At 34.3% G+C, this 17,976-nt stretch overlaps 2 protein-coding genes across 2 annotated transcripts; one reads left to right on the plus strand and one right to left on the minus strand.

Annotated features, from left to right (window-relative positions):
• Nucleotides 1-4,505: 4,505 nt before the first annotated feature.
• On the plus strand, nt 4,506-8,047 carry LOC145605198 (ATP-dependent zinc metalloprotease FTSH 6, chloroplastic-like). The gene is made up of 5 exons (XM_081661237.1): nt 4,506-5,450; nt 6,166-6,706; nt 6,864-7,177; nt 7,364-7,604; nt 7,709-8,047. Exons 1-5 carry the CDS (start codon nt 4,804-4,806, stop codon nt 8,045-8,047), a joined length of 2,082 nt encoding a protein of 693 aa, XP_081517363.1. The 5' UTR covers nt 4,506-4,803.
• Nucleotides 8,048-8,466: 419 nt separating this feature from the next.
• On the minus strand, nt 8,467-16,728 carry LOC145604638 (putative metal-nicotianamine transporter YSL7). Its single transcript, XM_081660543.1, has 6 exons — nt 16,175-16,728; nt 10,997-11,157; nt 10,326-10,423; nt 10,091-10,225; nt 9,639-9,825; nt 8,467-9,557 (listed from the first exon to the last, which is right to left on the minus strand). Exons 1-6 carry the CDS (start codon nt 16,596-16,598, stop codon nt 8,478-8,480), a joined length of 2,085 nt encoding a protein of 694 aa, XP_081516669.1. The 5' UTR covers nt 16,599-16,728; the 3' UTR covers nt 8,467-8,477.
• Between the last annotated feature and the right edge of the window lie 1,248 nt (nt 16,729-17,976).

Here is a 17,976-nt window from a genome sequence, read left to right on the forward strand (position 1 = left end):
GCATCACCGTAAACAATATTTCGAGTTCAGATGAATAATATGCATACAAATCTATAAAATTTAAATTTGAAATTTTCAGATTTGAGATTGAAAATTTGAATGAAAACTAAAATGGACTTCTAATAATTCTCATTATGTCAAATTGGTAGTTCTCATTGGTGGTTAATTAACATACAATCTTATAATTCTCATAATCTCATTGGTAGTTAAATGATAATATAATTGAATTAACGTACAATCTTGGTAGTTAATTAACTACGTCAAATAGCCTTGTAATTTTTTTTAGGAGAACCTTGTAATAATTTAATTAACGTACAATTGAGTTATAATTATTTAATTAACGTACAATCTCAATTATAATCCAATTACTAATAATTGAATTAACGTAGAATATCGGTAGTTAATTAAGGTACAATTGAATTAACGACATAGTACATACAATCATAACGTACAATCTAATGCATCAAAAAAAAAAAAACGTGCAATCTAATGTAAAGCAATTGCTACCAATGCAAAAGTCTAATTGACCTGCATTTGTCTCACTTCAAAAACTCACCAAATTCTAGTCTCCCTTCTTAAACCATGTGATTGCTAGGAACAAGTCGTAAGATTGTACGTCCAAAATTTTCTTTCTTCCTTCCATACCCCCAACCATGAACCATCAATGCATGCACCCTTTTATATCCACTAACTCTAGAGTTTATTACTAATGTTCCAAAGTATATGTTATTGCACTAATTTCAGTGAAATTTAGCTCATTGCCTAAAAAGAAAATTAAATTTGTAAAATATTACGTACATATAGTAATGTAGATCTATCATAACGTACAATTGAATTATGTCTTCTAAGCTAATATCCTTAATTGATACTCCCTCCGTTTTCAAATACCTGCTCTATTTCTTCATGCGTGGAGTTTTAGGAGAAGTTGGAGAAAGTAATAAAATATGAAGGTAGTGGGGTTGGTGGAAGAATAAAAAATTGTAAAAAAAAAAACCAAAAGTACTGGAGAGAATTGAAAGAGAGAGAATATGAAATCAATGTTGTTGGATCCACTAGGTGAGAGAAATTAATTAAATTTTATAAAAGCTTTCCAAATAAGGAAATGGAGCAAGTATTTAAAAACACTCGGAAAGGGAAATTGAAGCAATTATTTAAAAACGGATGGAGTATATGTAACATGAAAAAGAGGACTTAGGGCCCTATTCTGATTAACTGAACTGAATTGAATTTATTAATTAGGGCTGAACTGAACTAAATATTTTATGAGAGAAGGAAATTAAGACAAGAAATGAACTGAACTGAACTGAACTTATTGAAGCTGAACTGAACTGAAAATAAACTGAAGAGAACAGGCCTAACATTTACAGAACTGTGCTGAACTGAACTAAATTGAACTGATTGGAGCTGAACTAAATTGAATAGAGCTGAAATGAATATTTTATGAGAGAAGGAAATTAGGAGCTCAACTGAACTAGTTGGAGCTGAACTGAACTAAAGTTAATTAACTGAACTGAAATTAAGCTGAAGTGAACAGGCCTTTACTCCCTATATCCCGTAATTATTGACATGTTTGACATTTTTTTTTACTATTCATATACCAACTTTGACATAAATTACAAATTTATTACTCCATATAAAAAACTTTGACTGTGTTAATTATTTTTTAACAGAAATACAGTTTTATCGAGTTTTCTACCATCAATGATGATCTCCTAATAGTCATACTACTGTTAGGTTTGTTTTAGTAGTACGATGACACTTAAACTATGTCTATTATCAAGTCACATCATCAAATGGTCCAAGGGTCAAAAACTAAATAGAGCCAATTCAATGCCAACTTATTGAGAGTCATACTCATATAATAAATACGACTCAAAGAAATCCATGATTTTGAAGCCCCTAGTTTTTGTATTCTCCTAAATTTTAATTTCAAAGCCTAATAATATGCTCAATATATGAGAGTGAGGGATAGCTCAAGTGGTTAGAGATTCCCTCCCGATTCCAAGAGATCTTGCGATCGATTCTCATCATTCGTCCTTGTGGCTCTCTAAACACCAACAAAAATATGCTCAATAAATAAAATTTGTGTAAAAGATTGAAATAGTGTCGACTATTTCAAAAAGGGTAAAGGCTAAATTTGCTTTCGTAAGATAGTTATTGCATGGGCGGTAAAGTTGTTGAGGTCATAATGAATAAGGCCGTGATTGCATGCAAATTTACAAGTTGACACAAAAAATTCCAAGTATCCAACACCTAAAAAGGACCTTTCTAACATAAAATCGCCTTAAATCCGTGAATTTAACTTCCACAATTGGAAAAAAAGAAAATGGTTGTAGCACATTATTACTATAATTGGCATATATGCAAGTCTTGCACTAAATCATAGAGACATCAAGAACTTGGATTGGAAATGCAGCATATATGGAGTACCTAGTTTTGTATTTAATGGATTGGAAAAAACTCAGTTAATTACTTGATTTTAAGGCTAAGTAGTCACTTATAGGCAATTTTCACGGGAATAAATAAACATGAATAAGAAATAAAAAGTACATTGAAAAAGTAAATTTACATTAAGTATGTAAAAAAGTAGAGATCGAAAGTAATTAAAGTATATGGGAAAGTTAAATTTGCATAAATATTTTTGCAACTTGGAGAGAATTTTGGTAAATAATTAATATTAATGGTACCTGGAAAAATCAAATGTGACTAATATTTTAGGGCACCAAAATTGGATAAGTGACTATCAAATGGGGACGGATGGAGTACAAGAAAATAAAATGATATACTACCTTTAATTCTTATTGCATGAAATTAATCGTTGGTAAGAAGGGTGAGTTGTTGGGATATTAGATTTTAAATAATATAAGAGATATGTTTTCCTTCATCATCTTTGCTGAATAGCTTACAAAGACTCAAAGAGATTGTATTTTGTTACAAATACAATAAAAAAAATATGGCAAATATGTTAACGAATAATGGAGTAAAGCATTACCGACATCCGATTTGACCCATCACCCAATTCAACCATCATCGCTTCTCATCCATGCGGGTTTTCGTCTATTTGCTTAAAGCACATGTATATTTTAATATTGTCATTCCCAGTTGTCTTGATTTATGTAAGCCAAATTTGAAAATCAGGGTGAATAGCGCCTGTTCACATTTACTGAACTGAACTGAACTGAACTGATTGGAGCTGAACTAAACTGAACTGATTGGAGCTGAACTGAACTGAATTGAGCTGAAATGAATATTATATGAGAGAGGAAATTAAGAGCTGAATTGAACTGAACTGAACTGAACTGATTGGAGCTGAACTGAACTGAACTGAACTGAACTGAAATTAAGTAAATGTGAACAGACCCTAAATCCTACTCTTAATTTGCTTAATTTACTTATTTGGTTATATTTTGGTAATGACATGTGAAATGTCATGGACGTAATAACAAAGAAGTACAAGAGGTTAGAGTTCATTGAATGAAGACTTAAATGATTCCGGTGGAAATTAAATTTTAATAAGAATTACACGTCAAATAAAGAAAAAGGTGAGGTAAATCTTAGAGTGATAGCAATAGAATCAAGGAATTGGGAAAAAAAATGAAAAAAAAAAAAATGAAGCTAGCATTTATTGAGGCAATGCTGGTTGATACTTGTTTTTCGCCGATTGCCATGTTAGGAATACTAGATATTAGGAAGATGTATCAATCACCGATTCACCGGTATCACTATAACCGGGTACGTATCAGTTTTCATTTATGAACCGGGTAAGAAAAGTCATGTTGTGTTGGTCTTTCAAAAATAGAATTCATATATAACTTAGCTTATGTGCCATGTCAACGGGTTTAGATCGATAAATTTAGTTAATATTTTCGATTACTCTGTTGAATTGACAAAAATAAAATCAGGTTGACATACAAACCGATGCATTATGCTATGCGCGCTGGTTCATCATGCTCATGAAATAACATCATGCACTGATGCATAGATTCATGGCCCGTCAACATGTATGCCTCTCATTCACAATATATTGGGCATATGGCCAGATTCGTGTTAGGTCAATATATTCAAATTATGCTTAATTGGCCCTCGTGACAAATTACAATTATCACTAATTTAAGGCATTTTTTGTTAATTTAACAAAAATTGTAATTTATGATCTTTTTGTAGATTGTACAAATTTTTGGGTTGAATTAGTTACACCAAAGTTGTGTTTGTCCTTGTTAAATTTGCCATTAATAAAGTACGTACAAAGGTTGGTCTTTTTTACAAAGTCATACACATATTACTGATAGTGATAGCTAAACCACAAAACTAAGGCCCTAGCATTTTGCTCAAGTAATTCCCAAGTGTATGGCCCCTAACACTATAACCAAACTTATGGTTGCAAATCAACGTTAAAAGAAAGACCCTTTTGTCAATTGTCACTAATACTAGTTTAGTGATTGTTGCAAAGTTCCAAATAATGAAGAAACTGAGATAAATCCAGATTCTTCTTTATAGAAAACGAATTATTGGATAATGTAAAAATCTAAGAGGAATATCTCATATCAACTTCCTAAATAAAATTTCTTTCATGTCCTAGAATCATCCTAAATTCTTCTATTTATATACCGAATTCCCTTTCCCTTGACCTTCATACAAACATTGAATAAAATAGCGGTGTTTGAATTTTTTTTTTTTTTTTCCTTCTTAAAAGTCTTATATTTGCATTTTAGCAATCGTTTTAGGCAGTCAGTAAAAGTTGTGTTTGTTGTAGAGCTTTAATATTATTTCTTAGTAGCTTTGATCCTCGAGTAGGGTAAAAACATGGCACCTGCACTTTCACTCTCTTTACCATCTCACTCTCACTACAATCTCCCAAAATGGAAATCTCAAGATATTCCAAAAGAACCACAATTACCCAAAACAAGCAACAATGATCAAAACCCATGTCATAGTACACCAAAATTAAACACAAAACACACTAAAATTCCTAGGAGGAAGCTCTTATCAAGTGGGCTGGGCCTAGTTGGAGGAGCTGGAGCTGGGCTACTAAGTGGAAAGCCCAATCCAGCAAGCGCGGAGGTCACAAAACCACCAAGCCCAATAGATTTAGCTTCAAATAGGATATCATACTCAAGTTTCTTGAAGTACTTGGATGAAGGTGTAGTGAGGAAGGTGGACTTGATTGAGAATGGCCGGTCCGCGGTGGTAGAAATTTACAACAATGCCCTTGATAAAATACAAAGGCTTAAGGTTGAACTGCCTGGTTTACCACCTGAGTTAGTGAGAAAGTTGAAGGATAAAAATGTGGATTTTGCTGTTAATCCTCCAGAGGTTAATATGGAAGTAGCAATACTTGATTTATTGAGTAATCTTGCTTTTCCTTTGATTTTTTTGGGTGCTTTGCTTTTTAGGGCTTCCAGGCCCAATATTCCTGGTGGAGGCCCAAACTTGCCTTTTGGGCTTGGCAGGTGAGTAATTTTTTTCTTATCTATTTTATTTTTTTGTTAATTATATTAGAATTTTATTTTTCAATAAGACTGTTTTGAATATTTATTAGCAGTAAAAATCATGGCCACAATTTTGTTATCATGATGTGCTGTCATATTTTGTATAAGAAATTTTGTGAGAGTTCGAAATGTTTAACAATTTATGTGTTCATTTAGTTAACAAAAGCTCACATAAGTATATTTAAACTTGCGTATAATTTACAATTATACAAATGATAGTTAAATTGCGTATAATTAACAATTCACAAGCAAATCAAAGTGTTATGGCTTTTAGACACATAACACAGAAGCAACATTAATCATTTGGAGTAGTATAAATTGATATCTAACATGTTAAAAGAATCATATTAATTAATAACCAAATGTAAAAGTTATACTATGAGTTAATTGGTATCTGATTTTCATTCTATCTTATATTTCTAGAGGTAATAAACTTGCTTAGTAGCTTAAACAAGTTAGAAGATGCTCTTAATTAGTTAATTTCACATGTGAAACACTATAAGATTAGCAACTGAGATATCACATAATTTCTTAACATGACATAACTATCTAATGTTATAGAAGCTGAATAACAGTTACAGCATGAATTAGCAGCTACCATAAAATCAACTATTACATCTGCACGTAGCGAAAATCATGACATAATTATCATGTTTGTTGTAAACTTGTAATACAGAAGCAAAGCCAAGTTTCAGATGGAGCCAAACACAGGAGTAACATTCGACGATGTAGCAGGAGTTGATGAGGCAAAGCAAGACTTTCAGGAAATAGTAGAGTTCTTAAAAACCCCAGAGAAGTTTGCTTCAGTAGGAGCAAAAATTCCCAAGGGAGTTCTGTTGGTTGGACCACCAGGAACAGGGAAGACCCTGCTGGCTAAGGCAATAGCAGGCGAGGCAGGAGTACCGTTCTTCTCCCTCTCAGGCTCTGAATTCATTGAGATGTTTGTAGGAGTTGGGGCATCCAGAGTCAGAGATTTGTTCAAAAAGGCCAAGGAAAATGCTCCTTGCTTGGTTTTCATTGATGAGATCGACGCTGTTGGGAGGCAAAGAGGGACAGGCATTGGTGGAGGGAACGACGAAAGAGAGCAGACTTTGAATCAGTTGCTTACTGAGATGGATGGTTTTGCTGGGAATACAGGAGTTATTGTCATTGCAGCTACTAATCGGCCTGAGATTCTTGATCAGGCATTGCTTAGGCCCGGAAGATTTGACAGGCAGGTTTGTTCTGGTTTTCTTATTCTAGTACAGTAATATATGCTAGGATGTCCCAACAAAGTTACTTCTTTTCAGACATTTTTACTGAGTATGTGAGAAGAAGTGCATGCATTAGGCAGAATTAGTTTTACGCGGTTGCTAAGGTGGTTTGTATTCACAGGTCTCAGTTGGATTACCAGATGTAAAAGGAAGGGAAGAAATATTAAAGGTTCACAGCAGTAACAAGAAGCTAGATAAGGATGTTTCACTCAGTGTTATTGCTATGAGAACTCCTGGATTCAGTGGAGCTGATTTAGCCAATCTTATGAATGAAGCTGCCATTCTAGCTGGTCGAAGAGGAAAAGAAAGGATTACTGTTAAGGAGATTGATGACTCAATTGATCGCATTGTGGCAGGAATGGAAGGAACCACAATGACTGATGGGAAAAGCAAGATGTTGGTGGCCTACCATGAGGTTGGACATGCTGTGAGCGCGTAAGTACCATACAAACTAATATGGTTTGACATTTTATTCTTTTGTATAGTACCAATTTTATCTGTTTCTTTGGTATAAATTACAAAAACTAAAATAGTTCTTAATGGGAATTCATATTTACCATCAGATTCCTCTAAACATATACTTATGAAGGGCTTATCTGAATTGCAAATGCAAATCTGCAGGACTTTGACTCCAGGACATGATCCAGTACAGAAGGTCACTCTAATACCAAGAGGCCAAGCGCGAGGTCTTACATGGTTCATGCCGGATGAAGACCCAACTCTTGTGTCAAAGAAGCAGTTATTTGCTAGGATAGTGGGCGGTCTTGGGGGAAGGGCAGCAGAAGAAGTCATTTTTGGTGAACCAGAAATCACTACTGGTGCTGCAGGAGACCTGCAACAAGTTACACAAATAGCTAGACAGGTATATATACTCTGAATGTGATCAATTTCTTCAAGGAGGCTAAAAGGGCTTAACTAATAATCATGAAATATTGACTAATCTTGTCAAATTTTCATATGTTACAGATGGTAACAATGTTTGGAATGTCAGAACTTGGACCGTGGGCTTTGATTGATCCAGCAGTTCAGCAAAGCGATGTAGTTCTGAGGTTGTTGGCAAGAAATTCAATGTCAGAAAAGCTAGCAGAGGACATAGATGCATGTGTACGTCGTATAATTGAGACAGCTTATGAAGTGGCGAAGCAGCATATCAGAATTAACAGAGATGCAATTGATAAACTTGTAGATGTTTTGCTAGAGAAAGAAACACTCTCGGGGGAAGAATTCAGGTCTATACTGTCTGAATTTGTCAATATATCTGTGAACGATTCAAAGACTTCTGTTCGTGAGCTCATTAATGCTTAAGTTTTGTATAAATCTCACCAATGGGGTTTATAGATTGTTATTGATTTGTTAGATAGAATGATGAAGCTATTCAAAACAGTGGAGCACTTAAGTTGGAAAAGAAAGGAAATGAATGCTATTCATCAATTTTAGTTATTTATACATGTTTGGATTGAATGTAGTATAGTTAAGATGAATACATGATTAAGGAGTAATGTTAGTCAGATTAAGCAAAAGATCTTTAGTAACAGATTTTGCTGTATTACCCATGTAAATGGCAGCTTGCTCAAACACAGTACATATAAGAGTTTTTCCTTAAAAAAAGTACATATAGAGTTTAACGTGTATAGTGTTCAGATTTGAAACAGCTTACAAGAATCTACAATTGGTATAGCTAGTAAACCTATATAACAGTAATTGCACCTATGACAAGAAAGAAATCGTAAAATTTTCAACTTTGTAACCTAGGAACAACCTGGAGGCAGAGGGGTGGTTTAATACCAGCCAAAGCAAGTATAGAACTTGGCAGAGTCCATATTCCATCCCCACAAATCAACCCAGAAGCAACTGCAGGTCCAAATGCGTCAGCATTGGCTTTGTTACTGCACTGCCAGAGAAAAAGTATTAAGCTACCAACACACATGTCAATGGTAAAGTAACCTCCGATGTAGAAAGGAATAGCCATAGCCATTGGAATTGGTATATATCTTGCCCATCTTTCCCCCACAAAGTCTCTGATCCCGTTGATGGCCACAGCTCCAGCGAAGAATATCAAGCACAGTGTCAGACAATTTTTTGGCAATGTACCGAATCCCTCAACTCCAAGAGTGGCCATGCTCCTGTATATGGAGGCATAGGGTGCCATATACTGTGAATTATGCTCGCCTATATCAGGGAAGGCCTTGTAGAACAGCCAAAAGACACAAGGAGAGATAATACAGCCCATAGCTGTACCTACTATTTGACTCACAAACATTGACCTGGGAGATGCTAGTGTCATGTATCCGGTTTTGAAGTCTTGGGAAAGATCTGATGCTGTGGCAACAATATTCATCATGACCCCACAGGCTGCTAGTCCAGCGACAATCCCACCCTGCGAAGCACCAGCCCAAGCACCAATAACAAAGATAGCCAATTTTCCATAGGTTGATGCCAAGGACCAGTCAGTAAGCCCGCACCCATAAGCATTACAGAAGGCCAACATTGGTGCAATTATATACATGACTAAGGCGTGGTACCACTTGAGACTATGGAAGATGTGAGGCAGTGTAATGATAGATACTGTGGCAATGGTAACATAGCCACATAAAGCAACCCAATTTGGGATTTGGTCCTTGAGGAAATACCGAGTTCTCCGTTGATCATCATATGACTGTGATGCAGAGTCATCAGAATCTGAATGTTCAGAAGGAAGAATAGTGCCTGTATCTTTGGCCTTAAATTGCTTGTACAAACCGAAAATCGTGCGCCCAAAGACTTTAATGAAGTTGTAGAGTCCATCACCAAGGATAATAGCTATGGCAATAAATATCTGCAAGAAAATCAGAGATTAAATTTTCTATGCACATCTTTCTTTTGGAGTACTGCAGAAATATATGAAACAACAAGGTACCTGGTAACCTTGCAAACCATGCATGGTTTTTGTTTGGCTTGCATCATACCAGACACCTTTCCTCGTCTCTATAAGGGGCCACATGATTCCCCATGATAATATTGCTCCAAGTAGCAAAGATATGTTAATAAGATATGGGCATATCATACCCACACCTACATAAGTTGCTGAGAAATCAAAGTAGAACCTGTGATTAAATGCCAACACAAAAGCAAGCAGAGGTCAGAACTGAATTATGTGTAAACTTGAATATAGTTGAAGAAATAAAAAATCATTCAGCTTGCCAAACAGTACGTATCCATTCAACTCACATCACTAGTGGTTCATTAAAAATTTAGATATTTAAACTTTAAAGCACAAGAGATGCTTATATGAGAAGTGGAACTATAATTGTTAACATCATTAATTAACTCAAAGGATCAACAGAGGCAGAATGATATTCATATGCATACTTGTAGCTAAAGGCTTTCAAGCCAAAAGTTGGAAAATTTGTAAATCCACAAGTATCTCCTCCTGTGAAGAACCACTGGAAGAAACCCCACAAGAAGCTGAATGTGAAAAACTTGCCCAAAGTCTTTACCTGCTTCCTGTAATCAAAGGATGAGAGCAAAAATCAAGTCAGATCAAATGTCTTGCCATGCGGTCAGGAGGCAATTGCGATACATTGAACTGTGTTAAAAGACTTACTTGGCTAATTTGGCTCCCTTTGGGGTGTGAAAGCTGTTGATTAGGTGGGCAGTAGCAGTCCCACTAGGATATATAAGCTTGAAGTCAATAATCATAATCTGTAAAAGGTAGCCGTTATTTAGTTAAGTTAAGATTGTATCAAACTAAACAAAGTTTTAAGTGGGCATAAAGAGAAAAGTGAAAGAAAATTACAGGTCAACAATAGCAGCAAACAAAACAATCAACCAAGTGTCTGATTAAATGCATGAGTTGTATCAGAGAAGCTGATGCTGGATGATGTTCAAAGTGGAAGACAGAGGAAACAGAATAAGGAGTTGGTTTAAGTTAGAAAATGAATATGAAGGAGCCCTGTATAATCAAGTCGATTAGCATAAAAATAAATCAAATAATCGCAGTGGTGGCCTGGTGGGAATACTTTACATGCACCACGTGTTTCATTTTAAGTGCATCAATTTTGAGTTCTACAGATCTTATAACAATTTCTACGCCGCATATAATTCAGAGCAGCTAATAATTACAATTATCTCCAGGAAAGGAGAACTCTAAATCAAAATAATTGCAAACTGTGTTTGGGGTGGATGTGAAAAATTAACAATTTTAGCACATGCCAGATCACCTTGGAAAATTCAATTTGGTGTAAGACATGACTAAGATGAGAAGAATATACCAACCTTCCGAAGAGGGACAACTGAAAAAAGACCAAGAAAGCTAACAACAAAGAGAAACCCAATCATCCATCCCAGACGTGGGTCCTTGGTGTCGTGTTGAAAGCCTCTGTCTCCCATGATCGCAATCTTTGAGCTCATTGCAAGAATGTAACTACCAAAACCTCCTGTTGCACAAAATAAGATTAAGTACAATACATTGAAAGACAATTTACACATAACACAATAAAATAAAGAGGAGAAAACATAGCAAGATCAAGAAGCTATGCTACATCAATACTTCAAATCAAGCTGCCACCTCTATGTCCTCTAATGCAAAGTTTAAGGACAAACACAACAATGCTGTATGGCGGAACCATAATGCATTAATATAAGCTGGACTAATTGCATCTGAGTTACTCAAGTATTCTACTCTCAAGTATAATATTATGCACAAAAGAATGTTTTCACGGGCATCCTGCATATTTTCCCAGCAATACGATGCAATTGTGCTCATATCGTTGAACACCCAATGACATATATTAAGAACAATGAAGCAAATCAGCCTAGCAGCTCAATGTAAGAGCACAAATATTCAATTTAGGAGAGAAGTTTTTATTTATTTATTTTACCTACTTATAAACTTCCCTGTTTTCCATAGTATCTTTATATGATGATAAAAGAAAATATTTATCATTCTCCTTGAGTCGAATAGTTTGCAGACAGTGTAACAGAAAGCAAGAAATGTTTTCAACGAGTGTCACAAAAGGGTACTGCAATAGAGTTATCACTCTTATCAGAAATAGAGGCATAGAGCCATAAGTTAGATGATGTGCTCAACTCCTCAAATACAAATAAGTAACTGGTTGCTTAGTAATGTTACTCCGTAGCATTCAACTTTATGGCACGTCCAATTAATTTCTTCAATGTAATAAGATAAAAAAGACCATGTACTTACAAAAACAAACAATTACCTGAGCTCATTTTAAAAATCATCATTGTTTAGCAATAAACAACAGCTACAGACATAATATAAAACACCATAACACATGTTCATTTATCATGCCATGTTCTTTCACATGTGCTCTTTTAATGCATGGTGAGCATCATGTTGGATCCATAATCTAATTTCCAACCTTGGTTTGTACAACTTTGTTGAGTTGTTTACTGTTTTGAATCAACACTTACAACTCTTTTTAGTCCTTTGATGAGGTTTGATAACCTGTAGTCCTGTACTCTATAACAGGTAGCTTTCATCAGATTAACTTTCATGGAAAAAAATCAAGATTGAAAGCAAGTCACAACTGATTTTAAAAGATCAGACTCCAAGATATAATCCAAATTTCACACCACCACAGCCAATTAAAATCTAACAGTACGATTTAAGACAGTTTAAAGTTGAATAAAGACTAGCATGAGAATAACAGCTTGTGATTACTCTAATGCTGTACAATCCTCAACCTCAAGTCCTCAATCAAGAAATTAAATATCCGTTTTGAGATGACAACTTCTAACACTTTGTCTTTAGCACTAACCCGCCACATTTCACTACAAATCTAAATTTTTTATCAAAGGAATTCTACAAAGTACAAACGACTAGATGTTGACCAGTACTCCGTGACAGAGTTTGTGTCAAAGGGTGCACCAAAATTCAAATTACAGCGGATTGGTTAAGCTATGTTTACTAATGTTATGTAGATTTTTATTTGTGTTTTCATATTTGTTCAAAAAAACAAAAAAAAAATGTGGATCAACTCCTGCATTGCCCCCACCTTTACTAAGGTAGTTGAGATTATCACATTGGCGGGTCTTGTGTTGTAAATACTATTCCATAAAGAGAAAATTTTGGTGCAATTTCTTTTGCTAAACATTGGTCCACCTTGCTGAAATATCATTATGTTTACAAGTCCATATTCAAAGTTTCCAAACTGTGAGACCCACAAACCCACTTTAATTCTATAATAATTAATATAGTACAAGTATTTAATTATCTATAATAATATTGAAAAAATTATACATTAGAACAAATCTAACAAATCTCACATGACATCTTTTTACACAAGTCATATTAGTTGTAGTAGACTAGTAGTAGACACAATATATACAAATTTGAGCTCATGATTTTTTGTAATGGTGGCTTTGCATATTAGAGGATCAACTCAACAAAAGCTGAAATTTAAGGTTGCAGCACATAATTTGTATACTCTATTAGTTAGCTTTTGGCTGAAACTCAAAATTAGTTTATAATATACATACTATATCAAATATGTCATAATCAACTATGTAAAATAACTAACAGGACTATATCATATGAAGAACTATAGTTTGAAAATGGAACAGTTTACAGTTTATAATAGTACGCTACTCAACTATCATGGATGATAATAATCACAGGAAAATATGAATATGAGCTGTGAGTCAACAAAAACAAACTGGACTTGTCTTGATAAGTGGCATCGTTTTAATATGATTCGTGTTATCTATCAAAAAAATTCCTTATTTTTTATACGCTAACTTTATACAAGTAATTTTTAAAGATACAAACCTCCTAATGGTTCAGCTCTTTACCGTCAGTTAAGTTTAATGTTTTATTTAATTCCTTTAAGGTAGTTACAAACTAACTCTCTCACATCCATCTTAAGAAAATAAATCTAACCTTTAATGAGATTTATCACTCTTGATCTCTCACACAATTACTAATGAACCCACATGAACAATACAAATTACAAACAAGGTGAGGAGATTTGCCTCATGATCTATCCTACAAGACCCTTAATGCTTAACAAATAGTATTAAAATGATCTTAAAACTTTCTATTTTGATTAGTTCTAAAAGTTCTTAAATAGTTTTCATTTTGGTTTGCTTCTAAAATTATATTAATAATTTCACTTCATTTCACTTTTAACAAATCCCTTTGACTATATAAACTCTCTTACTCGTACTTATTTATTTTTTTCTTAGCTTACACCAACGTTTTATGTAGTTTCTCTCGTTCTTTAATCATTTCTTACACACACCCACTCAACAATGATTCTTCTTTTTTTTTTTCCTCTTTGATGTGCTTAGCTTAGATTTATTGGTTTTCTAGGATAAATTTATTGCTTTAAAAAAATCCAAAAATACGTTCCAATGAAAGATAAATCATGCGTCTCTGTGTCCCTTTGATAAAATTTATTTAAAATTGTTTTAATTCTTGACATATGATATGGATATTGTGGACTAGTTGGCCATGATTTGATATTTGATTACTTTGAAGCCTTAACATGAGTCAATTTTGTCCAACTACATGTGAATATGGTGTTTGACTAATAAATTAGATTAGGATTTGTATGTTAGTAAATAGGCAAATATGATCAATGACACAAAATACCAAATATTACAACTAAAAATGAATGGATGAAGTATAATAAATAACTCTATACAATAACAACTCAAATAATAATTACAAGTAAGGCCCTATTCACTTCACTATAAAAAATAATATTAAGTAAAAATAATTTCAGTTCATAAAAAATAAGTTCAGTTCAGTAAAAATAATTTCAAATCAGTAAAAATAATTTCAGTTCAGTAAAAATAAGTTAATTTTATAAAATTCAGTTTTCTCAAAGAAGAATTATAATAGAAAATCAGTAAAAATAATTTCAATTCAGCAAAAATAATTTCAATGCAGTAAAATTAATTTAAGTTCAGTAAATATAATTTAGATTCAGCAAAAATAAGGTGAAGTGAACGGGACCTTAGGCAAAAAAGTAAAAACGTGAAAACTTTATTTAAAATTAAATCATATTTCACTTTAGAACTTTGCAAATCTAATTAAAGGAGTCCATTCCATTAAATAGGTTGATTAGGTCGATCGAATTGAATCAAATCTATTAAACATTTGAAAAAATTGAGTTCATTATTGTGTCCATTATTGTGTTCATAAAAATCAAAATTTAAATTGAGTTTTTTCTCCAAGCGAAATCGGTCACTCACTCACTCTGTATCTGTCTCACTAATGTTATCCATACCATAAATCAAGTTGGAAAGGTGATAACATCGATGATTTAATAAACAAAATAAATTTGAGCTAAGTGGGCCCAAATTTTCCAGAAACAACAAAATGAAAAAAGTATGAAAATGCTTGTGGGGCCCACACCAAAATATTCACAAAATAAAAATTTGCATCTTCATTTTTCACTTTGGTCCACATCCATTGTTATGTACTTATGTGGGATACTCAAATGATAACGAATCAAGTGACATCAATTAGATTCATAACACTTTTAAATTACAATTAAATAAATAATTAATCAATCACTAATCACAAATTATACTCCACTAGACTCATTAATCATTTATGTGGGCAACCCTCACGTGTAAAGGTTCCAAAGTGTTTACTCTATAACACGACTCTATGTTGTATCAATGATGCAAATTTTGCGATCAATTATACTCCGTAATACTAATAATATATTTTAATTTAGTCGTTGATATGTTGTACTTGAAAAGTTTGCATAACGGGAAAATTTGTAATTGAATGAATTCCTAAAAAACAGGATGTTTCTAAAACATTATTGTCACGTTACTCACATATTCACGACCAATTCCTAAAAAGTAGGATGTCCCAAAAATTTTGTTGTCATATAAACCCCCCCCCCCCCCCCCTTTTTTTTATAAAAAAAAGTAACATAATTTAATACAAATATTTACCACTTTTGTTCCAAATAAAGGTTTACATTATTGGAATTACTTAAAAAATATGGCAAAAGCTAACTAAGCTTTGGTCAACGCGTGATTTTGTCATACTTTCTTAAATTAATTCCATTTTAGATAATATTTTAAATGTTTATCCAATGCCACAAGCGTTTGTTAGCAAGATCCAAAAAATATACAGGACAACCTTAAAATTACATACGAGTACAAATTATAAAAATACTCATTATTATCCGTCAGTTAATCTAATCCTAAAAATTAAAGTTACTATATCTGTTAATTTAATCCTAAAAAAGTTACTATAATAAGATAAAGAATACTGATGTACTCAACCTTAAAAAAAACAAATCATATAAAGCAAAAATTTAAACATTAAACATCAAGCATTAACTAAATATTAATAATTCAATCAACCTACAATTTTGTCATACATTCCTAAGTTAATTTTACGAGTTGCGTACATTAAAACCGAGCCAAAAATAATTAGCGAAAGAGATAAAATGAACTAACCGGAAAACGCAATTCCAGAAGAAGCAACAACGCAAGTCTGAATAACAGTATTCTCCTGGCGAGTAAACGGCTGTTTAAGAACCCCAAATTTCTCGAGAAACTTCGTCCAAGTTTTAACAAAGAAGAACCCTAACAATCCAGCCGAAACATTTAGCGACGGAATCACACCAGTCGTAAGATTAAGCTTCATAACAATGAAAGTAAACAAAACGCTGAGAATCAAGCTAACAACAAAAGCTCGAAGAGTCAGCTGATTCCGCCATGTCGGAACTACTTTTCCGGCGAACATCTTCTCCACCGACGGCGTTGCGTCGGTGGTGGTGGTGGCGTCGCCGGCGTCGGAGGCGGCGTAGGAGTCGCGGTGGTTGTGGCGGTGGTGGAGGTTGTTAGGGGAGGTTTCCGGCGCAGCTTTTTCGACGTCCATGGTTGTGGAAGTATTTATGGAGGAGAGAGAAAGAGAAAATGCGGATCTAAAGGGAGGAAGGGGGATATATAGGAATAGGAAGGTGAAGGTGTGATGAGGTGAATGAGCTGTTTTTGGATTGGAAGTTCATTTTGAGTGGTGTAATGAGTAATGATAATATCTAATTTTGAAATGTGGGTTTTGGAAGGAAGAAAATTGGTCAACGGAATGTGTGAATTGGTGAAGCTGTAATTTTTTGCAATTTTTGGACTTGGACGTGTGTGTAAAATGTGTAATATGACGATTACATATTTATTAATGGATGGGGCCAAATTGTTTAAAAAACTAAAAATAAAAATGGATGGGGCTAAAATTTACTCCGGTTTAATTCAGTCTTAGACCATCTTCAATGGTGAGACTTTTTTTTTTTTTTTTTTTTTTTGAAAGGCTTCAATGGTGAGACTTAAATTTGAGTATTAAAATACAAAATGAGTTGTTTTTTTTACCTCCGATTATGAGATCATACCCACTTCTCTATTTAGCAACCCATATTAAGTCTAATTTTCCAATGGTGAGACTCTTTAAAATATACAAATGTCACTTTCAATTTATGGCCCATCAATTATTGTAAGATTAAATAATAATAAAAAAAGAAAATTTAGCATTAAACCACCTTTTATAACCATTTTTTTTGCAGGAAACCACCTTATAAATTTTTTTTTTGCAAAAACACACCTTAATCTAAAATTTTTTTTGCAAGGCAACACCTTTGGCCGGAAAATAGACTTTAACCTTGTATTCCGGGGTTGACCCGGCCACATGCCTCGCACGTGACACCCTAAAACTGCTAACCCTCCCTTTTCCCTAGCCACCCACTTCTAGTGGTCGTCGACCACCTCTCTCTTTCGTCGCCGGCGACCGCATCCCCTCTCTTTCCCCATTCCCGTCCTTGATGATTAAACCCAACCGTAAAACCTTAAAAACAATTTCCAAACCCATTCCCGTATCTTCATGAAGTGCAACATCCATGGCGGTTGACAAACGGCGGAGTTTGGATCTGGGTCAATAAATTGTACGACGGTGCTTTGGGAGGAAGAGGAGGAGAGAGAATTTGGGGGCGGCACTTTAGGAAAGTGGATGGTGGTGGATCTTGGGGTTTGGGTAGTGAGAGTGAGGGAAGTGATGGTGGTTAGGTTGAAGAGGAGGAGAGAGAATTTGTGGGTTGTGGGAAAGGGAAGGGAGCAAGATCATCGGCGCCAAGGTAGGGAGATGGTCGCCGACATCGGCAGTGGGTGGGGAAATTGGTTGGCCGCCGAAAAAGGGAGGGTTAGTGGTTTTAGGGCGTCACGTGGTTGACTATAATACAAGGTCAAAGTCGAGTTTCCGGCCAAAGGTGTGG

This window comes from Chenopodium album, chromosome 22, assembly GCF_948465745.1.
Source record: "Chenopodium album chromosome 22, dcCheAlbu1.1, whole genome shotgun sequence".
Classification (NCBI taxonomy): domain Eukaryota; kingdom Viridiplantae; phylum Streptophyta; class Magnoliopsida; order Caryophyllales; family Amaranthaceae; genus Chenopodium; species Chenopodium album.